This window comes from Chrysemys picta, chromosome 4 (assembly GCF_011386835.1).
Source record: "Chrysemys picta bellii isolate R12L10 chromosome 4, ASM1138683v2, whole genome shotgun sequence".
Classification (NCBI taxonomy): domain Eukaryota; kingdom Metazoa; phylum Chordata; order Testudines; family Emydidae; genus Chrysemys; species Chrysemys picta.
Window position 1 is genome coordinate 149,350,925 of NC_088794.1, and position 25,830 is coordinate 149,376,754.

At 46.3% G+C, this 25,830-nt stretch overlaps 2 protein-coding genes across 3 annotated transcripts in view; both read left to right on the top strand.

Moving 5' to 3' along the window:
* Positions 1-20,474, top strand: part of MAP4K5 (mitogen-activated protein kinase kinase kinase kinase 5) — an 84,279-nt gene extending 63,805 nt beyond the window's left edge. Inside the window, exons 23-33 of the mRNA XM_008168603.4 lie at positions 1,329-1,389; positions 3,034-3,036; positions 3,121-3,235; positions 3,400-3,458; positions 5,910-6,013; positions 7,338-7,515; positions 11,313-11,381; positions 12,734-12,826; positions 14,960-15,030; positions 17,912-17,967; positions 19,121-20,474. Coding sequence (XP_008166825.1) covers positions 1,329-1,389; positions 3,034-3,036; positions 3,121-3,235; positions 3,400-3,458; positions 5,910-6,013; positions 7,338-7,515; positions 11,313-11,381; positions 12,734-12,826; positions 14,960-15,030; positions 17,912-17,967; positions 19,121-19,208 — 897 coding nt within the window. The 3' untranslated portion in view covers positions 19,209-20,474. The remainder of the gene's footprint in view (positions 1-1,328; positions 1,390-3,033; positions 3,037-3,120; positions 3,236-3,399; positions 3,459-5,909; positions 6,014-7,337; positions 7,516-11,312; positions 11,382-12,733; positions 12,827-14,959; positions 15,031-17,911; positions 17,968-19,120) is intronic.
* Positions 20,475-22,291: 1,817 nt separating this feature from the next.
* The window catches only part of CDKL1 (cyclin dependent kinase like 1), a 37,913-nt gene continuing 34,374 nt past the window's right edge, over positions 22,292-25,830 (top strand). The window contains exon 1 of one of the 2 annotated variants that reach the window (XM_065593985.1): positions 22,292-22,490. In XM_065593985.1, the coding sequence (XP_065450057.1) occupies positions 22,374-22,490 (117 nt within the window). In that variant the 5' untranslated portion in view covers positions 22,292-22,373. Of the gene's footprint in view, positions 22,491-24,622; positions 25,108-25,830 lie in introns of those variants that run through there. The other variant, XM_005290249.5, reaches the window with a different exon arrangement.

The following is a 25,830-nucleotide window of genomic DNA, read 5'->3' on the forward strand; positions in this document are numbered from 1 at the left end:
ATGGGCTGGCCAGCTGCTCCTCCTCTAGTCCCCTTGCTCCTTTAGCTCCCCTTGTTGCTTCCCCCCTGCTTGCCTGCCTCTCTCCTTCCAAACCCCATCTCCTTTTGTGCTTTGGCTTTGGCCCACTGCTTACTGTCGCTAAGCACCCCATTGCTCACGCAAACGTCCCTAGCTCACTCGTCACCTCTAACTTAAAAACAACCAGGAAGGAAGATGTTAATAGTCCTTTTTATTTCTTTGATTTGCTGTACCCTCAGCTTGGGCCTCACGGAGCTATACGTTTGGGTTTAGGCCCCATATTAGGCCTATCTGAAGTTATCTAGTGGGGAATAGCCTCCAGGCCTTAAGAGGGAGACAATTTTTGCCAGACTTACTGTAAGGTATTTTTATGCTTTTTGCTACTGTTACTGTCCGAAGAGGGAGGAAAAGGTAAGAACCCTCTGTCTGGGGTAGAGTTGGTCTAGATGGTGCTAGTGCTGTTGTCATATGGAGCTGTAGGTTTGTACAGCACTTTCCAAACCTAGCAAGGACCCAATCTCTGCCCCAGAGACACAAAACACAACACAGGCTGATAGAGGAAAAGGAGACTGTGGGGCTTTGATGAGGAGAGCACGGGACGGATTCTAGCACTGAGTGGGTCAGAAGGAGGTAAGGTAGAGAGGGTATTCAGCAGACCGGAAAAGAGAGGCTGTTCCGTGGGCGCAGCATGATCGAAGGCACAAAGCGAAGTGTGGGTGAAAGACAAAGTGGCAGTCTGGCCAGATGATTTGGGGGCGCTGGGCAAGCAGAAGGATAGGAGAGGAAGGTTAGGTAGGCTCTGATGGTAAGAATGAGGAACTCGAAGTTGATACAGTCACAACAGAGGGAAGGCTTTCTCGGGTTAGTGGATACAAGAACATGCTTGAAAGCATAGGGGAAGGTAAGACCGAGTAGGTACTGGAGAAGGAACTGAGAATGAAAAGAAACATGGAAAGGGGAGGTGAGCTACAAGGATAGAGGCAGGTAGTGGAAGTGGGATCTCTGAATCAGCCGCGTTAAAGGTGGAGAATTAAAGATGGAAGCGCCTCATTGGGTGCTGGTGGTGCAACGGTGGGGGAAGCTGTTTTAGAAAGAAAGGGGAAGAAGGGGTACAGCTGGGATACAGAAGAATGAACCTGACCGAGAGAATGTCAGCGTCATCATAAGACTTCATCAAGAGACAATTAGCAGGGCATGAACAGGGCCTGAGGAAATGGATCAGGGGACCCAGCAGTATTAACCCATGTATATTTCTTTTTTAATTCAGTTTCTCTCTGTTACATGGAAATATCTTCTGCTTCTTCCTTTAGTTATTTCCCCGAAAGTGTACCTGGCTGTATGTTATCAATAATACTTTAATGTCGTTGTCAGGTATGTATATGTTAAGAAAAAAGCCACTGTACATAATGGGAAAATACACAAAGCATTCACCTGTTATAGGATATTTTCCTGTGTGCTCCATGTAGATCAGTAACATTATATTGAATCAGAGAATAATGTGCTGTTTCCTGTATTTCTGTTTTCCTTTTCCATATAGGAAGTTTTACTTTGAAAATGCTTTACACAAGACATTTTCATAGATTGTAAGGCTGGAAGCTTATAAAATCAAACTTGTAAACACTAGGTTAAATGCATCTGAGGCCTCCCACTGTTTTTTCCCTGAAAGGTTAGGAGTTTGATGATTAGACCACACAATACAACTCTTGTTCTGAGTAATGCCAAGGGCCCAGTTTGAGCGGGAGAAGGGTATTGAATTTTTCCTGCTTTTGGCCTGTGAGATTGCAGTTCCAAGTTCAGGACAGTGTTCCGCTATTAAAATAACTATCAAGCCAACATTCAGTTCTATTCGGGAGGGGTGGAAAGGGCTTCTAAGAATTGAGCTGCAGTGTCTAATCATTCCCCTGGTGCATTGCAGTTTGGTGCCATCTTTAATGGCTCTGAACTTCCCAGTCATCCTCCTCATACATCCCACTGACTCAGAAAATAGGTATGATTGAGGACAAGAAGAGTTCTTAGTTAAGGAGGAATGACGTGCGTGCGCATGTGAATAATAATGAATTTGTCCTTCTTATCTATTATATTTGTCCTAACTGTAGATGATTTGAAACAAGGGGTTTTCCCTCCTGTCCTGACAAGAGAAATCTGCATCCAGAACAGATGCCCAAGGCCGATCTTAATTTTGAGTGCAGACAGATTGCAGGATCAGGCTTTTAGACATAGGATTCTGTGTGTAATCCAAGTCATATCATGATAGTCCAGGATTGGTTTTCAGAAGGCTGGTGGCACATAGGTTCCAAGGGCCAGAGAGGACCACTCTGATCATCTAGTCTGACTTCCTTTGTGACACAGTTCATAGCTCTTCCCCAAAAGAATTCCTAGAGCAGATCTTTTTGGAAAACATTCCATCTTGATTTTAAAATTGCCAGTGACACAGAATCCACCATGACCCTTAGTAAATTGTTCCAGTGGTTAATTACCCTCACTGTTAAAAATGTTTGCCTTATTTCCGGTCTAAATTTGTCTAGCTTCAACTTCCAGCCATTGGTCCATGTTACACCCTTCTCTGCTAGATTGAAGAGCCCATTATCAAATATTTGTTCCCTGTGTGAATTAATGCTTCTACTGCCAGGCACGGGAGGGTGGTTATATAGGCCATAAAAGTTTTTTCAAGATTGTTTAGCTGTATGCATTGTGTTTGAGTGATTGCAGGTATCTGTACATAGATAAATATCAATTTGATATGTCAATATTAATAATATATATTTATATAAATTTAATGAAAGTGTTCTGGCCTGATACAGTCACATCAGTGCCTTGATGTTGTATCAAAAAAACAACCTAGAATTTAGTGTGTGCATTTGTTTTACACATTTTCTTAAATGATCTTATTAAACCTTAACTGTAATAGTGGAATTATGTCCCCACTTGATGCACTGTCATTTTAATCATGATTTGTTTCTCTTTACATTTTGGCTTGGCTTCTATTTTTGACATGTTTGTGGATCGCCTTTTTAGAAGGTAATTACCACTATGTATTTTTACCATAAATTACCGCTATCTAATGTGCGTATGTACGATACAAATCAGTTTTCTGTCTTACAGGAAAAACGTTCCAGCTCTACTCCCATAACCTAATAGCTTTGTTTGAACAAGCCAAAAAAACAGGATTTGCTGCTCATATGCAGACTCATAGGTTCCCTGACAAAATATTACCAAGGTACAAAAATATCTTTATTTTCTAGACAATTCTGAAAACTGAACACAAGTTCTAAACTACTTTATCCTTTTTGCTTCTGATGTATGTCTGTATGAATCAGTAACATAAAAGACTTTCAATATCGGTCACTGATGTGTGTTGTTAAACTTACTCTGTTATTCCAGGAAGTTTGCCTTAACAACAAAGATTCCTGATACAAAAGGATGCCACAAATGCTGCATAGGTGAGTGAACATTCAGTCTACTGATTTTTGTTCTTGTTTTTTATTACTGGAACAGTGGTTCGCACTCAGATTTATTTTTAATCATCATAAACAAAATACAAATGTGGGTCCTGGATAGCTCAGGAGATTGGTAATGAATTACTGAGCTTTACTTTCTTCTTATGTGACCTCCCCATGACTGGAGGTTTGCAACCCTGGTAGTCCATTCGGTACGATCCTCTTCTAATCTCTTTGTGGATGAATAGTCCTTTGATCCACCCAGGATACAACAAAATCCATCCAAGATCTTCGTTTTCTGCCTACTGTTCTTCTACCATCAGCTTTCTCGTCCAGTGCCCATAAACATGCATCACCCGCTGAACCTCTTAAAATGTACCTTGCAAATCTAGCTTTACCTTACCACATGTGAGCTACTGTCCCCAGTGCAATCAAGAGAAGTTTTGCTGTTGACTTAAATGGGGCCAGTATTTTACCCCAAATCACCAGTCAGTGTGGCCCAGGTCAGTGGTACCACGGTCACTACTACCTGTGGGATGGGCAGAGGGCTATATTAAAAAATGTGGTGGTCGGTCTTAGTCAAGTCCAAGTGGACAAGTGTCCCTGTCAGTAACCACTATCACTGACTGACACTTCTTGTTAAGCCTCACTAAAGAGGCCAAAGACTGGTCATGAAAGATGAAATATCCTCTGACCCTAGGAGGGTGGCGCATTCAAGGTAAAGTTGTGGCATAGGGCATCATGGGTTGAAGATGGAAAACTAGCAAACATGATGGTAAAGAACCAGTTATTATTTGTAGGTATATGTGGTGGGGGGAGGTGTAGTTCAGCTGATTAAAAATCACTTTGAGCTGTATTTGACATGTGAGCTTACAACCCTTGTGTGTGCTGCATAAACACACATATTTTTTTTAATTTTGGGGTAAATTAATATAGCGGAACCCCATTTATCTGACCCTCCAGTATCCTGCTTTCCACATTACCCTAATGACCTGGACTCCAGGGCCAGAAGCGGGCAATCTCTCCTGTGGACGCTAGATGGCGATGCCGCATTGCATGTTCTCATTCTCTGGAATATCTGGATTTTTGATTATCCGATCTGGCCCCGGTCCCGATTAGATCAGATAAACAGGGTTCTGCTGTAATACCTAGTTGGGGACCTCTGGAGCTTAGTGCATGAGCCTCTACCGCATGAGCTAAAAGCCAACTGGCTGTTAGCTCTCTCTGTGTCTGTGTGTGTGTGTGTGTGTGTGTGTGTCTCTCTCTCTCTCTCTCTCTCTCCCCCTCTCTCTCTCCCCCCCCCACCCCCCCTCTCCTCGGTGCCACTAGATGGGACAAAACACCACACCCAGGAGGTGTGTGGGTTACACTGGCTCAGGGGCTCTCAAACTGTGGGCCGGGACCCTTCAGGAGGCACGAGGTTATTACATGGGGGGTGGCGAGCTGTCAACCTCCACCTCAAACCCCACTTTGCCTCCAGCATTTATAATGGTGTTAAATATATAAAAAAGTGTTTTTAATTGATAAGGGGGTCGGACTCAGAGACTTGCTACGTGAAAAGGGGTCACCAGTAAAAAAAAGTTTGAGAGCCACTGCACTAGCTCTTGTATAACATTTTTGTCTCTAATGTATTTATCCTCACAGCACCCTGTGAGGTGGGGAAGGGCTGTTATTCCCATTGTACAGATGGGGATCTGAGGCACAGACTAGCTAAGGTCATCAGTCCCCGGTTCCTGAACAATGGGACTGTGTGATCAAAGAAAAGAAAGGAGCTGTGGCCGTTGCTGATGTCAGCATGATGAAGGGGGTTGCTAAGCGTCAGGAAAAGCATCCGTAACAGAGAACGCTGTTGTGAGGATGACATTGACTAGCAGCGCCAGGATTACAGCACTGACTAATGTGGTGAGGGTTCTCATTGTGTACGTACAGTGCATAACACAATGGGCCCTGGTCTTAGGTGGGGCCTCTAAGGTGCTGCAGTAACACAAAGAAAGAATAATGCTGGGGCATTGAGAAATTTTACAAGAGGAAGAGGTGATTTGGTTGAGATTGTTGGCTCTTTTATAATTTGCTGTTCCCATCTTCCTTCTATTTCAACGGGCCCCTGACTCTCTCTTGCTCCTCTAGAAACAAATCTTTGTCTAGCACAGGTGCGCTGTTTGCTTCAGTAACATTCCATGACTTAGTCCACAGGTTACGTTATGTTCATATGTAGCAAAATAGATAATTTTGTCTCTAGTTCATTTGGAAGTTAACACAATAATAAATGGAACAAACGTTTTAATACAGCACCAAATAATAAACCTAAGGTCAAAAAGGTTAGTTTTTAAAATTTTGAATCCTCTGTAAAAATAGCTGTAATTTTCAGTTTTACTTGAAACGTGATTGCCTGTTAAATCCAACCCTATTTGATATGTGGATTGTTTTTTTTTTGTTTGTTTTTTTGTTTAATAGTAAGAAATCCATACACAGGACATAAATACCTTTGTGGAGCATTGCAGTCTGGAATTGTTTTACTTCAGTGGTATGAACCAATGCAGAAATTCATGTTAATAAAGGTAAGCTTTACCCAGTTACAAGATATGTCCTTTTCCTGTTGCACAATGTTAATCATTCAACTATTATTAGAAATAAACAAAGCTCTCTGAAAGTGTGTGAACCATTCCACGTTTTTATGATGGAAAGTGCGTCCCTTTCTAATCCTGTTTGTGGATGCTAAGCACTTGAAAATCTGGCCCTGCAAGCTTTTACTAGCTCTAGGGCTGATCCAGTGCCCGAGGGAATCAATGAAACTCTTTGCATTGATTCACAAGATGTTGGATCAAACCCAGTGCTAGCAGTAGCAGACCTCCAAAAACTAAGAGCATGAATTATGAATTATACTCTCCTTGATTGTGAGTAGTAGTTTGAATTACATAGGCAAGTGAGAGGAGAATAACTCTCACTAAAAGGACTGAGACTTAGAATCACAGAACTGGAAGGGCCCTCGAGAGGTCATCTAGTCCAGTCCCCTGCACTCAAGGCAGGATTAAGTATTATCCAGACCATCCCTGACAGGTGTTTGTCTAACCTGCTCTTAAAAATCTCCAGTGATGGAGATTCCACAACCTCCCTAGGCAATTTATTCCAGTGCTTAATCACTCTGACAGTTAGGAAGTTTTTCCTAATGTCCAATCTAAACCACCCTTTCTGCAATTTAAGCCCATTGCTTCTTGTCCTATCCTCAGAGGTTAAGAAGAACAAATTTTCTCCCTCCTCCTTGTAACAACCTTTTATGTACTTTTCAGCTTGGAAAAGAGACAACTAAGGGGGGATATGATAGAGGTCTATAAAATCGTGACTGGTGTGGAGAAAGGGAATAAGGAAGTGTTATTTGCTCCTTCTTTTAACACAAGAATTGGGGGTCACCAAATGAAATTAATAGGCACTGGTTTAAAACAAAAGGAAGTATTTCTTCACACAGCGCACAGTCAACCTGTGAAACTCTTAGCCAGAAGATATTGTGAAGACCAAGACTATGACAATGTTCAAAAAAGAACCAGATAAATTCATGGAGGATAGGTCCATCAGTGGCAATTAGCCAGGATGGGCAGGGATGGTGTCCCTAGCCTCTGTTTGCCAGAAGCTAGGAATGGGCAACAGGGGATGGATCACTTGTTGATTACCTGTTCTGTTCATTCCCTCTGAATCACCTGGCATTGGCCACTATCGGTAGACAGGATACTGGGCTAGATGGACCTTTGGTCTGACCCAGTATGGCCGTTCTTATGTTCTGATATTCATTAGTATCTCTCATTAACTGTGCATGTCCGTTTTTAGGCTGCCTACCTACATGCTAGGTAAAAGTAACCTCTAAACTTGATTTATCTTAATTTTTTTCAGCACTTTGATTTTCCTTTGCCAACCCCTCTGAATGTGTTTGAAATGCTAGTGATACCAGAGCAGGAATACCCCATGGTTTGTGTGGCTATCAGTAAGGGCACAGAACCAAATCAAGTAGTTCAGTTTGAGACAATCAACTTGAACTCTGCTTCTTCATGGTTTACAGAAATTGGTGCAGGTAAGGTTTTGGAGGTCTAGTGTGTGAACCTTGCATTCTAAGTAACGTAGAAACACTTTCTCTACCAGCTTGATTCCAGTTAATTTTTGAGGCACGCATACATATCTAGATATAGGCCTTGCAGTGCCATGCCAGCCTGGATTGCATCTTCCTCTCTGTGCTCTGGCCTTCTGAGCATAACTGTTTTATAGTAAGATATAAAATCACTTCCTGAGAAAAGTTGGGGGAACCCTTCTGGTGTTAAAAATTACTTCATTCCCTCTACTTAATATAGGGTTACCATACGTCCGGGTTTCCCCGGACATGTCCGGCTTTTGGGTCTTTAAATAGCCGTCCGGGGGTAATTTGTAAAAAGCTAAAAATGTCCGGGATTTCCCCTGGACGGCTATTTAAAGACCCAAAAGCGGCTAACAGGGCAGCCACGCCGGCGGAAAGCAGTACTGGGAGCAGCATGGAGCGTCCGTGAGAGGTGGGTGTGGGCGGCCCGGCTCCCCCTGCCTGGGGCTCCCCTCGCCCGCCGGGGGGTGTGGGCTCCTCCTCTGCAGCACTGCCCGCCGCAGGGCTGGGGCTCTCCCGGGGCTCTGCCCTGCACACGCCCAGCACCCCTGGGCTGCTCCTGCCTCCCTGGACTGGCCCCAGATCCCCTCCCCCACGGGGCTGGGGTCCTGCTGCGGCTTGCGCCCCTCTGCCTCCTCTGCGGGGCAGGCAGCCCCAGGGGGTTGAGGCCATGCCACCCCTTCCCCAGCTTCCCCCACCAGCAGCCCCCGCACCGCCCTGCCGGGCCTGTTCAGCCCTCGGCCCCACCGGGTCCTGCCCTGCTTCAAGCAACCCCCTCCCCACCCACCGTGCAGCGGCCCGGGGGGGACTGGGGGAGCCGCAGCAAAGCCTCGCCCAGAGCTGGTGCAGGAGACGAGCCTGGCTCTCAGCCCAGGCTCCGGCATCAGCCTGCAGCCGGGAGCAGAGCCACCACCCGCCGGCTCGGCTCAGTCCAGCCCTGCTCTTAAAGGGACAGGGACCCCACCGCGGCTTGGCCCGGCCTGGGGCACGTGGGGGTGTCACCTCACCCCCCACCTGGGGGGCCAGGTGAGGGGGGTGCTCGGCCCCATAGCAGCGCAGAGGCACCTTACTCTCTCCTGCACTGCCAGCCACGGTCTTGCCTCCTTTCCCCAGCTCTGTGAGGCACTGTACACCTCAGAGCAGCAAATGGTAGCAGATTCTGCTGTCTCCAAGCAGAGTCTAGCCCTGAGTGTTTATTTCCGCAGCAGTGAGTTTTCGGTTTGGTGCATTCACTCCTGATCTTCCTGGTAAAGTGTAACAAAAGCCCTTGGCATTCATTTTCTCAGTGTTTCTGGGAATACCCTTTTCAGTTTCATAGATTGATCTGGGATCTTTCTTTTGCTGTTTCCGGAGAGAACTGTTGACAGTAGGGAGATATGTCCCTGACTAGAGGGCAGGAAGCAAATTTGACTAGACCAGTTGTGACTTCCTTTTTATTTGTTACTATAAAATGTATTACCCACAAATAGATTGCTAATGAACTTCCACCTTTGGGTTTCTGGAAAACAACTCACTCTGATACTTGGAAGATGCAGGGACCTTTGCATCAGACTCATTAATTTGGGAGAGGTGCAGTGGTCCATTTATGAAATTTTTTAAAAACATGATTCAAAAAATCCTTCTGAGACTGTATTTTAATGCTGAGTTCCCAATAGCCTTACTATAGAAATAGAAAGTAAAACAAAGACATTCTTGATCCAGGTCGCTTAGAGCCGTGGTTGTCAATGTTTCCAGACTACTGTACCTCCTTCAGGAGGCTGATTTGTCTTGAGTACCCCTCACTTAGAAACTACTTGCTTACAAAATCAGACATAAAAATACAAGTATCACAGCACAGCATTACTGAAAAATTGCTTATTTTCTCATTTTTACCATATAAATTATCAAATAAATCACGACTCCCAGATTGAGAAACACTGGTATAGTATATAGAGCAGTATAAACAAGTCACTGTCTACGATGATGGTTGCATATGCTTCGATAATTAGTTTGGCAAGGCCTTCTATAGCAAAGTTACACACATTTTTACACAATATCAGGCAAAGCAGCTTGGATCGCTCTCTATTCATGTCTCTGTACTAATTGTGCTCTGCATCATTTCACAAAAAAGTTATTTAACTGAGCTTGAAATTTGTCATTATACTGAGATTTCTAAAAATATCCTTCTAGAAAAACTTCCATTTGGCTTCCCAGTAAAGAAAAGGACTTTATATAAGTTGTTTGTTTGAACTTCGAGGCCCATACAGTCCCTGAAATGACACTGCCTTGGTTAGTGTTGTGCCCCATTTCTCACAGTACTCATGCTGGGTTGGATTGTCACAGCCCAGCTCTGCCACACAAGGGAGTAAATATTATCTTTTCCAAGTAGACCCCGCTGATATGGGGATGCCCCTTTAAAGGAAGGCCCCGGGACAGGTATGGACAGGGGAGTCCCTCCAGTGGAGGGAGAGGTGAGTGTCAGAGGTAGGGTTACCATACGTCCAGATTTTCCCAGACGTGTCCGGCTTTTTGGTCCTCAAATCCCCGTCCAGGAGGAATTTCCAAAAAGCCGAACATGTCCGGGAAAATAGGGAGGCGCATGGTAAGGGGACTGCCTCCTCCCCGGGCTCCAACTTTCCCGGCTCCCGCCGCTCTCCACCGCGGCGGGGGCCAAAGCAACTTCCCCAGCGCAGCAGCAGCCGGGGGGCGGGAGGAAGGAGGGGGGGAATGTGGGGTGCTCAGGGGAGGGAGCGGAGTTGGGGTGGGGAAGGGACGGAGTTGGGGCGGGATCCCGTGGAGTGTCCTCTTTTTGCACTATTGAAATATGGTAACCCTACTTAATCATCACATAGGAGGCTGGTCCGTCAGACCTTTCCAAGTCCGTTTTCTGCCCAGCTCCAATTTCGTTTACATTTTAAAAGCACCATGTATTAAAGTGGATGTTTGAAAACCAGAACATGACCCACTCAGCTAAGAGCTCAGTGTGTAGTTACTTGGTCCATGTCCCTCCAAGGGCAGTCTCTGTGCTGTTCCCCCGTTTCCTCTCTGGACACCCTCAGCGAAGCGCATGCCTCTCTTTTGTGGCCTCACATAGACCTTTTTTGTAATCTGTTGCCCATTTATGCCATGGAAAAAGTTCTCCTTTCTCTTCAAAAGCTATTTGCTACCTTGATTACTTTTTTCTCCGCTAAGCTGATTCAGACACATCTTTCCACATTTAAAGGCTTCTTTTTAACAGCACTAGTGGGCGAGCTCATTTATGAATTAAAGCTATATAAACTGTTAGTATTTAATTTATCAGTCACGCTGGGCTTCCTAGATTGTCATCTCCAAACATGAATTCTCCAAGGGGGAAGTGTCCTGTGCAGATCCCCACCACTCACTATTGTACCTTGTTGCGAACCCCCTCTAAAGCAGATTTGATATGTTCTTGGCAGGCTGTCACAAGCAGACAGTAGTCCCTTCAGAGTTATGGTTTCTGTTTTAAAAGCCCAATTTTTTGAGAGGCAAGACTCGATCCTGAGCTCCTCTCCCATAACACAAAGGGGTCAGAAAGCAGCTGACTCACCTCAGCTGGAGAATTGGTTTCTTTAACCTTGCCACCACTAAAAGAAATAAAAATGACTCTACAAGAATAGAAATCCCTAACTGTAAAGGTTGTATGCAGAGCGGCAAACGCACAAAGTAGAATATAGGGTTTGGGGAGCTAAGATCGGGTTTTAAAGGTGTAATGTAAACTGGTTTTGTTTTCCTTTAACAAGGCAATCAGCAGTTAGATGCCATTCATGTAACACAGCTGGAAAGAGACACCGTTCTAGTCTGCTTGGACAGTAAGTATTGTCTATATGGTTGGAGCTGTGGGATAGAAACCTTTGCTTTGGCACAATTGCTACTTTATTAGATGTCAGCTCTTTGGTTCTCTTTTATACTGTAGCGTTGCAATATCAGGGCTTTAGTTAAGATTTAGATACATGCAGCCTTCAGGTTTGCAGCCCTCTTAAAAAAATACATATATCCTTTATTTTGTCTTTTGTTTTCATCGTTTAAACTTAATGCAGTGTTATGATTGAGAATAGAATACTCAAAAATCAGGAATTTTCAGAGCTTCGTTTCTTACCACAAATTTAACTTGTACAACACACCTGGCAATACAAGAATCTGTATGCACAGAAGTGTGGCCGAAAAGTTAATGGTTTCAGTAGCAACCCAGTCGTGACTTTTGTGTATTTAAATATACAAACCTTCATCTTAGGGTGGTTGTTTCTTTTTTTCTTTGAATAGTCATATATTTTGTATTTCTTTAGGATAGGGTTACCATACGTCCGTTTTTTCCTGGACATGTCCGGCTTTTTGGTAATCAAACCCCCGTCCGGGGGGAATTGCCAAAAAGCCGAACATGTCCGGGAAAAATACCGGCCGGGCACTTCCCCTCCCGGGCTCCAGGGGCGCAGGGCCCAGAGGCCTGGGGCTGCCCGAAGCTGGAGCGCTCGGGCAGCTCGGCTCTTAAACAGAGCCGAAGAGTCAGGGGAGGAGCACAGCAGCCGGAGCCCGGGAGGGGAAGTGCCGGGTCGGGGGCGCAGGGTCCGGAGGCATGGGGGCTGCCCGAAGCCCGAGCGCTACCGGCTTCACGGTTTGCTGGGCAGCCTCCAGACCTCCCGGGCTCCAGCTGTGCTGGGGAAGCGCCGGCCGGGGGCGCAGGGTCTGGGGGCTGCCCGGCAAACTGTGAAGCCGGTAGCGCTCGGGCAGCCCTTTTCGCATGGCTGGGAGGGAGGAGGGGGAATGCGGGGCACTCAGGGGAGGGGGCGGAGTTAGGGTGGGGGCTTTGGGGAAGGGGTGGGGAATAGGCGGGGAAGGGGCAGAGTTGGGGCAGGGCCGGGGGTGGGAAAGGGGCGGGACCAGGGCCCCATGGAGTGTCCTCTTTTGTTTTTTAAATATGGTAACCCTACTTTAGGAAGACTTTTAGCAAAGTCTCAAACATACAGATACATATACGGTCTTACCTACTTGTGCATTAATAGAAACATGCTCTTTGATTCATTCTGTACAAACTGTAAAAGCCAGACATGGGAATAAAATACTCTTAAGCCTGAAGGTGGTAGTTAGCATTTTATATGTAAAGCTGTCTATAATCCTTTTCAGCAACGGGGTTTGAGCTTAATTTTGTCCTTTTTTTTCCCTTGAGAATTTGTGAAAATTGTGAATTTACAAGGGAAGCTGAAATCGAGCAAGAAGCTGGCCTCTGAGCTAAGTTTTGATTTCTGCATTGAATCTGTAGGTAAGTAAAAATCTCCTGACTGGTTCTCAAGAACTGAGCCTTGAGCAGAGAAGATTTTATCTTCAAATTGCATGGCTCTTTCTAGCCGAGGTTAGTTTATTGTCTGACACCGCAAAAGCTTATTACTTGGTGTAGTGCTTATTGCGGTGAGTTGTCTCCTTGACTGCATTGACTGGCTAGATGCCAGCTTGTGTTTGCAAGCCTGAGCCTGATTTTTGGAAGTTCCGGTCTAGTGTAATTCCTGCTGGTTTTAAATAAGATGTCTCCTGTCTTGATTAAAAACAAAGAAATTGCTCTCCTCTGTTCCTCTTCGTTTCTAGAGCACCAAGAAACGTTTTTATCTAAGGGGTTTTATTGTAGCAATAAATTAGGTTGGAGCAATTTTTAACAAAGCTGAGATTTTACTTAAAGAAACCCTGCAGATAGCAATTTAGCTCGCCCATACCTTCTTAATAATACATAGCTCTTACACGGTGTGTAGCAGTCTTGTTTTTGGAAGGTGTGCCATCATCTCTACACAACAGCGCACTGTTATGCTGAGAGTTCCTGCCATGATCCATGGTCCCCAAAGTGGGGATTTAGTATACTGTACGTTAATTGTTGCAGAACTGGAATTATTTAAACTTGTTCTGGAACCAGAGTCAGTGGTGAAAAGCCTTTAATAAAAATCCTAGTTTCAAGATCAGCTCACTCTTACCCAGCAGTTCCTTGCCGTTTGGAGCACTGGGTTCCTTGGGCATCTTCCCTTTGGCAACAGATTTTTGGGGTAGCTTTTTTAAAAGAATGAATGTCACATGGTCATCTGTCCAGGCAGTGCAGGGTGTTGTGTAACAGACTCTCAGAACTGGTCAGGCAGTGAAGGGACACTGCAGTATTTTTTTTTATTTGACACGTGGTCTTTTCCTACATCATGAAATGTTATAATTATCCAGTTGAATTCTCAGTCAGAAATCTTTCCCTCCATTCCCAGCAATCGACATACACGGTCATTTATACTGTAATGTAACTACACTGCGTAAACTGCTTTCCTTTGACACGCTGAAGGGATGAATAGATGGAAAGATGTATCAAGGACCCTTGCACTAATTGTCTAGCTCACTTTGCAGATGGCTGGTCAGTGAATGGTTTCTGGAATTTATTACACTCTAGATGGCTCTGGGGAGCCTCGGTTTTATAATGTAGGGATTGGAATAGGAATAAGTAGGTCTTCCCGGTTTATGACAGGCGATGGGGAGCAGCAAGTGCACATGAATCTAAGGGCATGTCTGTATTGCAGTCGGAGGAGATTGCTGCTTGGGTGGCCGTACTCATGCCAACTTTAATCCAGCTAGCAGGACTCAAAATAGCAGTGAAAACACAGCCGCATGGGCTAGGAGTGTGAATACCTACCCAGGGTTCCAAGTGGGCTTGTGCAGCTGATGCTGAAACACATGGAGCCAGGTGCTTGCTGCTGTTGCTAGCGGCACTAGCCAAATTCTAGCTAGCACAGGCGTGCCTCCACGAGCTACAGTCACCCCACCAGTTGCAGTGCAGACATACCTTTTATGTAGAAAAAGGTACGGTTTGTTGATATGTTTGAAAAGCCCAATCACTAGTTTATAAGTTTCAGTTGACTTCATTGAATGCCAGATGCATCAGCTACTGAGCAGCATGCCCCGTTAGTCTCTGAGAGATCACATAGGAAACAAGCAGGCAGGGCCGGCTTTAGGCCGATTCCCCGGAATCGGGCCCTGCGCCTAAGAGGGCCCCGCGCCTTAGGCACCTTTTTAATTTTATAATTTTTTTTACTCACCTGGTCCGCTCCAGGTCTTCAGCGGCATTTCGGCGGCGGTGGGGGGTCCTTTGGTGCCACGGAAGACCCAGAGCGGAGCCCCCGACACCGAAGTGCCGCCGAAGCCCCGGACCACCGCCGGGTATTCGAATCGGGCCCCGCAGTTCATAAAGCCGGCCCTGCAAGCAGGACCTAGAAAAATAGCATGGCTGTACAATGTGTAATATTCACTTGGTGCTTCTGAAATTGTGCATTAACATCTCAAACATACTTCCTGTACTGAACCCACCAATGCTGTCTTTGATCAGAGACAACAGAACTCCTTTCAACCCATTGGTCTAATTTTGTTTTTCTTCTTGTAGTGTGCCTTCAAGACAGTGTGCTGGCTTTCTGGAAACATGGCATGCAGGGCAAAAGCTTTAAGTCAGATGAAGTAAGTACTCACCTGGTCTTTCCATAATTAATTTAATTTAATTTTAACTCATCTTCCCCTCGCATCTGCTTCCAGGTTGCTGATTCTGATTGGGGCCCTAAATTGCTACCATAATACAGTAACTCCTCACTTCACATTGTAGTGATGTTCCTGAAAAATGCGACTTTAAGCGAAACAATGTTAAGCGAATCCAATGTCCCCATAAGAATTAATGTAAGTGGGTCGGGGGGAGGAAATTAGGTTCCAGGGAATTTTTTTTCACCAGACAAAAGACTGTGATAGACCCAGGCCAGTTGGGAACAGCAGAGTAGCAGAAGGGAGATATACTGGCCACTGGATAAGTAGTTTTCTGTTCCCTGAGTGACCAGAGCGGGGGCTGCTCCAGGCTAATAGACCACCTGACTCCAATTAACCTGCTAAGAGTCAGGTGAGGCAGTGAAGCACCTGACTCTAATTAAGGCCCCTCTGATGCTATAAAAGGGCTCATTCCAATCAAGCCAGGGAGCCAGAGGAGAGGAAGTGAGAGAGAGGAACTGGGAGCAAGAGGTGTGCAAGAAGCTGAGAGTGAGTAGGCGTACTGCTGGAGGACGGAGAAGTACAAGTGTTATCAGACATCAGGAGGAAGGTCCGGTGGTGAGGACAAAGAAGGTGTTGGGAGGAGGCCATGGGGAAGTAGCCCGGGAGTTGTAGGTGTCGTGCAACTGTACCAGGAGGCACTCTAAACAGCTGCAGTCCACAGGGCCCTGGGCTGGAACCCGGAGTAGAGGGTGGGCCCGGGTTCCCCCCATACCTCCCAACTCCTGATCAAACAGAGGAGGAATTGACCTGGAATATAGCTTCTACCAGAGGGGAAGGTCTCTGGACTGTTTCCTGACCCACAGGGTGAATCTGTGAAGCGAGCAAATCCGCCAATAAGCGCAGGACCCACCAAGGTAGAGGAGGAACTTTGTCACAATACATATACACAGTATACGTTTTAAACAAACAGTTTAATACTGTACACAGCAATGATGATTGTGAAGCTTGGTTGAGGTGGTGGAGTCAGAGGGTGGAAGAGGGTGGGATATTTCCCAGCGAATGCCTTACTGCTAAATGATGAACTAGCACTCGGCTGAGCCCTCAAGGGTTAACACGTTGTTAATGTAGCCTCACACTCTACAAGGCAGCACAGATGGAGGGAGGGGAGACAGCATGGCAGAGAGAGAGAGAGACACACACACCATGTGTGTTAGAGATGTGCATTGCCCCTTTAAGTACGCTGAGCCCACTCTAAGTACATTGCCTTTTTAAGTAGATCCGCAAGTTGAGACAGCAGCTGCTGCCAGCAAGCTCCCTCCGTCCTGAGCCCTGTCGTGTCGTCGTCCCCGCTCTGTGGAGATGGGGGTAAAGGAGATGGGGGGCAGGAGCAGGGTGGAGGGGGACACCCTGACATTAGCACCTCTCTTCTCCCCCCCCGCCCTTCCCCGTGCACAGCAAGCAGGAGGCTCACAGGAGCAGCTCCAAGGCAGAGGGCAGGAGCAGCACAGGGGTGTTGGGGTGTGCAGGGGAGGGACAGCTGGACTGCTGGCAATTGATAGTCTGCTGGGCGGCTGCCGCACAGGGAACTTAGGGGAGCTCATAGGGGGGCTGCCAGCCCACCCTGGTTCCAAGCCCCCACCAACTAGCTCCAACGGGCTGCTCTTCCTGCAAGCAGTGAACAAAGCAGGCGGCTGCCAAACAACGTTATCAGGGAGCATGTTCTCTAATAGATCAGCAACGAAACAACATTAACCGGGACAACTTTAAGTGAGGAGTTACTGTAATAGTGTGTGGCTAGTCAGTGTCACTGTTTTGGATGGTCAGATGCGTGTTCTGACATTGCTCTCCTGCGCTGCTCTGGGGGAAATGGCATGCAGGCTTTTTCCCAGGCCACACAAGAGGGCATCTACTAGTAGCACAGCACCAAGCTGAAACTAAAGAGGCATCAGGCAGGTGTGTCCAGAGAATGGAGAGAGATGGGCCCAAGCATGTTGATGTTCATGGATTCCAAGGCCAGAAGGGACCATTGTGATCAGCTAGTCTGACCTCCTGTGTAACATAGGCCAGAGACCTCCCCCAGAACAATTCCTAGAGCAGATCTTTTGCCAAAACATCCAGTCTTGATTTTAAAATGGTCAGCAATGGAGAATCCACCACGACCCTTGGTAAATTGTTCCAGTGGTTAATTACTGTTACCGTTAAGTGTGCACCTTTATTTCCAGCCTAAATTGGTCTAGCTTCAACTTCCAGCCATTGGACTGTGTTATATCTTTCTCTGCTAGACTGAAGAGCCCGTTATCAAATATTTGTTCCCCATGTAGGTACTTACAGACTGTGATCAAGTCACTACTGAACGTGCCCTTTAAGCTAAATAGTTTATATGAGGCGTGTGGCTCTTGGGCCCACCCTAAATATCATCAAAGGTTCAGAAAAACCTTTATACATTTGTGCCTTTAAACCTTTATACAAATTCAGGACGGACGATTTGAAGGGCTGGCTCAGAAAATTTAATTCTAATGAAAATTCATCTTGTGAAAATCAAATTGATAGTGTCTCTTTAACTCTGCACAGTGGTGGATGAAATTCAATCTCTCTGCTGAGATTTAAGCAAAGTACCCTCAAATCCACCACCTAATCCTGCAGTGTGCTAATCATCACTATTACAAGCTATTTAAGATTAATCTTGTGAGGTCTAATCACTAAGCTGTACTTAGTGCCTGTATAAGGTTCTATATTTTGCACTAAATCTTATTTAAAACTGTAATTTGAAGAAACTGGCTGGCTATTTTCTCTTCTAAATCATATTCATGTATTTTACTTTACCAATACAAAGGAGCTTTCCGCTAATCCTTTTCTTTTGCAGGTTACCCAAGAGATTTCGGATGAAACCAGGGTTTTCCGCTTGTTGGGATCAGACAGGTAGTTATATTTAAGAAACTTAAATCTTGTATTAATTTAAATAAGTTAGCTGAAAACTAGTTAAAATTCAACTACCGTCCAGAACGGTTCTCTCAGACCCTTGTGTGGGGGGAGAAAGATGGATGGCAATGTAGCTTGTTGCTCAACACTGCCACCTTTGGTTGATTTTAAGAAGTGATTGTGATTAGAACCAAAGTGAGTTTGGCGCCATCTTCCAGTCTAAGGGCACGGCGTACTTTGACATTGCTTTTAGTAATATGAACACAGTGTACCTAGAATATGTAAATCCCCACGCAATAGACCTGTGGGGAGAGAACGAACCGCGTGTAACAGATGGTAGTCGTGTTGCTCCATGCCCTTCAGGAAAGTCCTGGTTCTGGCGATCATGGTTTGGATTTTGAGGGAAGAATTATATTCATGAATCACCTAGAAAACCAGCTTGTAAATGTTCTTTCCTTCTGTGGGACTTGAGGTCTGGAATAAGATAGCAACAAACCTAAGTGACTTGTTTTGTTTAACACACAAAGCTTCGTTTTAATCTCAGTCCCTGAAACATCCGGCTGAGTCTCTTCAGCAAAAGCAAGCAGGGAACAGGTGCAGTCTGACTGGAGCCACCAGCTCAAGGGAGATGCTCTTTGAATCCAGGTTTGTCACATTAGCCGAGGCTGCTTCAGCCTTCTCGGCTTTGTGCCGTGTAGCCATGTGGTTCTTACGAGTCAAGAGATTGTGATCTAGGCCCGCCGACATAGCTTATGCCGCTCACGGAGGTGGGTTTTATTATGCCAACGGGAGAGCTTGTCTTCACCACATGTGTTGCAGAGGCACAGTTGTACATCTAGACGTGGCCTTAATTTCCCAGACCTGAAGAAGAGTTCTGTGTAAGCTCGAAAGCTTCTCTCTCTCCCCAACAGAAGTTGGTCCAATAACAGATGTTATCTCACCCACCTTGTGTCTCTAATATCCTGGGACCGACATGGCTACAACAATGCTGTTTACATAAGTTAAATAGGCATTAAAGGAATATCAACAAACCTCTATCACCTTATGAGCCTGTGAACAATGGGAGTTGCTCCTCTTAATATTAATATTTAAACCGTGGGATCTCTGTTTTCCAGCTAACCCCATTCTGTTTTGTGCTTGTGTTTACTTGCAGGGTTGTAGTGTTAGAAAGTAGGCCGACAGAAAACCCAACTGCACACAGCAATCTCTACATCTTGGCTGGACATGAAAATAGTTACTAAGCAACAGTAACCCAATGCAAATAACAAGAGAATGAATCCATCACATAAGGAAAAAAGAACCATTAAGGAAACTCAAATACAAGCTGGACTGTAACTTACTTTTTCTCTTCTTGGTATCTTAATTATCTGGTTTGTAGGGTAGAAATCAATATTGTACTTTTCACAGCTGGAAACGGCTAGTTCTGTCTCTTGCCACTGTGTGGCTGGTTATATCACGTTTGCTTAATAAAAGCTATCAGATAAATAGTCCTTTATTTGTTAATCCTAGGGAAACACAGCCTTTAAAAAAAAATGCAATAAAGGTGCCATAAAAAGTTAGGTATTTACTTCCTCTGGGTTGTCCTTGTATCCTGTAGATATAAATATAGTGCCGGCCAGTCCCCCTTTATACTGAGTCTTATTCTTAATAAAGATGATTTGCGTAGGAAGTGAAAGGATCAGCAATGCTTTTCATTTTTAAATCTGCCATTCTGTATGGCTTTGTAAAATAGACTATTTAATCTTTATTTATTAATCTGCTGCTAGAGTGGTGTAATGTATCTAACTTTTAGCAAAAGAAGGTTGCAGAGCAGCTTAGCATTTTTTACAATTGTATAAAGATTTGATGATTCTTGGTCCTTGTAGAGATGTAGTGCATTGTTGAAGGGGGTTATAGTACAATGTTGGTGGTTCCTGTATAAATGCAATTTTGTACAACAAAGTATTTTGTATTCATTTTGCCTACAGAGTTGCCATAAAAGGGAGTTTCATATTTACTGAAATAATAGGTGTAGAGTATATACAAAATGTAATATTGACACCTGAAACGTTCTTAGCGGGTGGGTGTGTACAGTGTATGTGTGTGTGTGTGTGATTGACAGGCAGTGTATATGTAAAATATACATGCTTTATTTTCATAAATTAGGGATAACCTGTGTGAAATTAAACGGAAGGGTAAGTGGATTGTGCCTGGTCATCCTTAAGGAATGAAAATAATGTATCCAACTGCCCACAACATGTATTTTATTTATACTATTCCAGAGGGGAGCTTGTAGGGCAACTATGCTTATAAGCTTTTTGTATGTATAGTTGCTCACCTTGTTGTTTGTCAGACTGTCATTTAGTGATGGTTGTTTCCCAGCTGTATAGTATAAATATCTATGATAAGAAGCAGTATTCTATAATAAAGCTTTGGGTCACGTCTCCTTTTACCCCTTCCCCCCTTTTTAGTTTGTCATCCATACTTTATCACCTTATTCCTCCATTAAAGAGTCACATTGCTTCCTATTGTCTGTGCTCATTAATTAACATTCTGATGATACCCTGGACAATTAAACACTACCAGATAGACTGCTGTTCAGATCCTGTATAAGGGGTGTTACTACCCCAGAATAACACTCTAGCCGCGATGTAAGCAGAGGCCGACACAGTAGCAGTTATTTAAAGTTAGGGTTTATTTTAACACTTAATTCTACTGTATACTGGGGTGTCCCATTCAATCTCAATACCTGCTAAATTAATAGGGGGGAAATACGTTAGAACCTTCACAATTCATTTCAATAACACAACCGTGTAAATGTAACAATACCAAAAGGCTTTGTCGCTAAGCTGTGGTGACAGATTCTAAGGCAAACATGAGTGATTTGATGTCCTCTGATCCGCTGAGAGAATGAAAAGCCTCATTGTCCTTTTGGAAATCAAACGGCTTGATTCATAATGAATATTGCTGAAATTAACAATGGGTAGTTGGTGCATGTGAGGAATCAGGAGGGTCGTGTCTTGTTTGGTGCATCTAGAGTTCATATTGTTCTGATCTCTTGGCGGGAAGATTGAACTGCATAAATTTAAAGGCTTTGTCCACTTAAGTTGTCATTCAAACCTAGTTTTGTAGTATTGATTTGACAGTTAAATCAATACAAAAAAAAAGTTTTTAGTTCAGAAATTGTATTGAAGTTTATAAAGACCTTACAGATATTCCCAAACAGTACACTGACGATAGGAGAATTATAAATTGTATCAGAAATCTTACAAGAGTAGCACACAAGTTTTGTATTTCTGAAGAATTGGGAAGGAGTTTGTGTCATTATATTATTTTGTTTTCTAAAGCAGTGTTTTGGATACTAGGGCCCAGTTGATTTCTTCCTAAACTGTGTCCGGGAAATCGCAGGGACTGGTGCCAGTCCAGGGACTGGTCGTTGAGAAACACTGTTCTAAAGTAGTCTTCTCTAGGAGTGGGAGGGTCTCCAGTCATCCAATAACTGAATGTACAAAAACTCCGTGGCGATTGAGATTTTTAACAGAATCCCAAACGGCAAAGCAAACTAGATAAAAATATTTTGTTTCTGCAAATATTTTTTCAGCTGTGTACATATTTGAGCGAGAGAGGGATTCATTTAAGATACTTTCGAGCTGACTTTTCAAATGAAAAGTTTTAACAGATGGTGGTATCAGAATGTCCTTGTATTATCACTTGGCTTGTTACGGTAAAATAAGTCACAAACTTGCAATGGTAGTTAGCTATATTTTCTAGTATAGAAATGACTTTTGCCATATGTAAAGGTGATTTATTACTAAGGCTTGGTCTACACCTAGAAATGAGATCTACCAAGCTACATCACTCAGAACTGGGCAAAATTTCATATCCTGAGTGCTGTAGTTGGGTGAACCTAACCCCTACTGTCGGCATGGCTAGGTTGTCAGAAGAATTCTTTTGTAGTGGCATAGGTGCAGTGGCTTTAGTGTAGTCTTATTCTAACTGTATTAGAAGTAGGACACATCTATAAAAATGCCGTACAGCAAACATCACTTTGACATAAACGGTCTTTTCCCACATGACTTGTAGCTACTATCGACATTTGAAGTCTGTCTAATATTGTTTATACCTTGTATGTTCTGTAACATTTCAACCAGGATAAAATACCCCAGGGTGCAATTATCATCACTAAATACCAGGTTAGCTCACACCCTCAGGACCTTTGAAAGGTGGCAAAGTATTAATTATTCTGTGAACAAGTTTTGTATTCAACTTTAAGACTAAAACAGGCTCCTCGAGTTCTTTGAAAGGCAAACAGCAGATTAGGAAAGCAAAAGGGGTTAATTAATGTGATCAAATGTATTGTAAACTGAGAAACAGCCGTAGTGGTCGTGACATCTGCGTTAGCTGAGGAGGAAAGGTGCAACACATCAATGAAGCCCCAAAGTGATTCCCAGCAGAGAGGTGCGCCCTCGGAGGATGGCGGCTTGCTGCTGAGAGGAAACTTTCTGACGTGGCCGCTGGTTTTTAAACGCTTGCATTTCCGCCAGGTTGGAGCTGAGGCTGGACTTGTAGACTGTTTAGCTAGACTTTCCTGCGTGTGTGTTTGTTAGGGAACAGTGGGCGAGGTAATCTCTTTGTTGGACCAGCTTCTGCTGGGGAGAGACCAACACGCTTTCCAGCTGATGCAGCTCTGTTCTTGAGCCCTGAAGAAGAGCTCTGTGTACGTGGGAAAGCTTCTCTCTCACCCACCTTGTGTCTCTAACGTCCTGCGACCAACAGGGCTACACCACCACTCCATTTATATTCTCTGCTTTCAGCCTCCCTGCCGCATGCACTTTATTTGCTATCTAGAAGCCCTGTTCTAGGTTGGTTTGGAACAGTGGGAGGTAAATTGATACCTGACTTTAGGGAAGGCACGAGTAGGGCTCACTTTCTTGGCTGAAGACGCGGGCGTGGAGGCCTCTCAGCAAAGGATTCTCCCAGGGAGATGTAGGCTGATGCAGGTGCAAGGAGAGCAGGAACACCCTCTGCTGTTCCTTTTCGTGCACCTGGAGCCACTTGTCAGGCTAATGTACTGCTCCCCACACCTCGGCCTGCAGGAGCTGCTGCGTTTAAGGGCCTGCGGGCTGCTTTTTGAACATGAGTCTCTAAGGGTACCTCTCCCCCGCCTTTCAGAGCCAGCCTGGGGCCTCTAGAAAGAGCTGTGTGGGCAGCACTTTGAAGTTGAAGCCCCCCTCCCCCTCCCTATGCTGTAGAGTCCCAGCTGCACCTTCAAAGCCCTGTCTACACTGCTATTTCAGAGCATTAACCCGTCTGTCAACTGGGGTGGGGGCCTGGCTCCAAAACGCTGTGTAGACATCCCCTAAAGGGCTAGTGCAGAGGTGGGCAAACTACGACCGGCAGGCTACATCTGGCCCATGGGACGCTCCTGCCTGACCCCTGGGCTCCTGGCCCGGGAGCTCGCCCCCTGCCTTGCTGTTCCCCCTCCCGTGCAGCCTCGGCTCACTGCATCGCCAGCGCAATCCTCTGGGCTGCAAGCTCCGTGGCCTGACCCGGTGCTCTGCGCTGCGCGGTGGCATGGCTGCCTGAGCTGGTGCTCTGCGCTGCGCGGGGGCGACGGTGTGGCTGGCTCCAGACAGGTGGCGCGGCTGCCTCTCCTAGTGCTCTGGGCGATGTGGCTCTAGCGCCTCCAGGCAGCACAATAAGAGGGCAGGGGAGTTCTGGGGGTCCTCAGGGGGCAGGGGTGTGGATAGGGGTTGGGGTGGTCAGAGGGCAGGGAACAGGGGTGTTGAATGGGGGCAAGTGTCCTGGGGGGACAGTCAGGAAGGAGACGAGAGGTTGGATGGCGTGGTAGGGGGTGGTCAGGGAGCGGGGGTGGTTGGATAGGGCAGGGGCCCCCGGGGGTCGGTCAGGGGCTGGGCTACGCCTGGCTGTTTGGGGGGAGACAGCTTCCCCTAACCGGCCCGCCATACAATTTCAGGAACCTGATGGGGCCCTCAGGCCAAAAAGTTTGCCTGTCCCTGGGCTAGTGTGTGGGGCGAGCTATTTCCATGGGCCGGAGCTGATCCAGTGGGGGCACTGTCACAGCTGTGGATGGTGCTGGGGGCTGGATCTTGGCTTTGCAGAGCAATGACTCTGGAAGGGCTAGGGCAGGGCTGGGGGCTGTTGGCATTAGCACCCCAGGGCGAGCGTGTGCAGGGCAGGGATCCGGCAGGCCAAGGCCCCCTGTTCTCTCTGCAACACCAGAACAAGTGGCGTTTTCATGACAATAAAAGGTGGCGAGGTTTAAAACGATAAAGGAAATACGGTATTCCCCACCCCCGCACCATTCGCCTGCGGAACTCCCTGCGACAAGATGTCACGGAATCCAAGAGTTTAGCCGTCTTCAAAAAAAAAAGGCGCGCGCGGGGGGGGGGGTCCTGATCCTGGACCCCGCCCTGAGCCCCTTCCCCCCTTGCCACGTACGGGCAGCGAAACGCTCCTTCCCCGGGGGGGACCCAGCCTCTGCCCAGCGCCCCTGGGGCCCGGTTCTCCCCGCGGGGCAGAGGCAGGACCGGGAGGGGCCACCCACGTGCTGCCGCCCCGCTTGGCCCCGCCGGGGCTGGAGACGGATCCGTCCCGGCGCCCCGGGCCCGGCCCATCCAGTGTCGGCTCCTCCCAGCGCGGCCGCGCCTCCCCCGGCAGAGGCAGAGGCAGGTCCCCTGGCAACCCGCGCCGCCGGCAGGCGGGGAATTAAATTTTAATTCCCGAGGGCGCCCGGCGAGCCAGGGCAGGACGCGAACCGGGGGCGAGCTGCGAGCTCTGCTCCGAGCCGAGACGCGGGCGATTGGCCGCTTCCCCGCCCCGGCGTGTGGCTCCGGCTTTGGGTCCCGGGGGATGCGGAGCCGCCGGCGCTAGTGCCGCTCTCCAGCCCCGGCGCACTCGGCTCAGGTGCCTTGAAAGGTCCCCGCCTCGCCCGAGCTCGGAGCCGGCCCCGGAGAACCTGCTCGCCGGGCCATGGAGAAGTATGAAAAAATTGGCAAGATCGGAGAAGGCTCCTACGGGGTGGTGTTCAAATGCCGGAACCGAGACACCGGCCAGATCGTGGCTATTAAGAAGTTCCTAGAATCGGAAGATGATCCGGTTATAAAGAAAATCGCCCTGCGAGAGATCCGGATGTTAAAGGTAACAGGCTGTTCGCCCTGTAGGACTTGACGCTGCCCCGTTGTGACTGGGTTGGGTTTAAACTCTCAAAGGTTTTGCTTATTCCGATTCAAATAACATCTTGGGGCGGTAATTTCCCCAAACCTCACTAACCCAGATACCAATATCAGTTGTCTCTGTATTTAGCCTGGTATTTCCCAAAGCAGCCCAAGGAATCCCATTGGCTTTCAGCGGGATTTGAGGCGCTATCTCCCCTCTGCTCTTTGAAAATGACACTCTTCGTGATTTTCAAAATCTAGCAGCTATTCCCACTTCTGCGCACAGAAGGACCGGGACACGAACCGATTCTCCCTGTGGCTTTCCAGTGATGGGATAAATCTTCCCTGCTTACAAACTACTTGTGGCCTGAGCAGCAACAGTTCTTTATCATCCTAGCTGTTGTGTAGAGTGGTGACAGCACCTGTAATCACAGCTATCCTGAGCTGTCTGGTATCTCTATCATCAACCATGTTTTGGGGTGTAACTGTTCTGCATAAATATCCCAACAGAGCTGATTTTAATTCTGGGGAGAAAAGTGCAACAACAATCTTTTCCTTTATCAGTAGTTTTTATTAGAGGGAGGAAATGTATATAATGCTTAAGTATCAGAGGGGTAGCTGTGTTAGTCTGAATCTGTAAAAAGCAACAGAGGGTCCTGTGGCACCTTGCATCTGAAGAAGTGAGGTTCTTACCCACGAAAGCTTA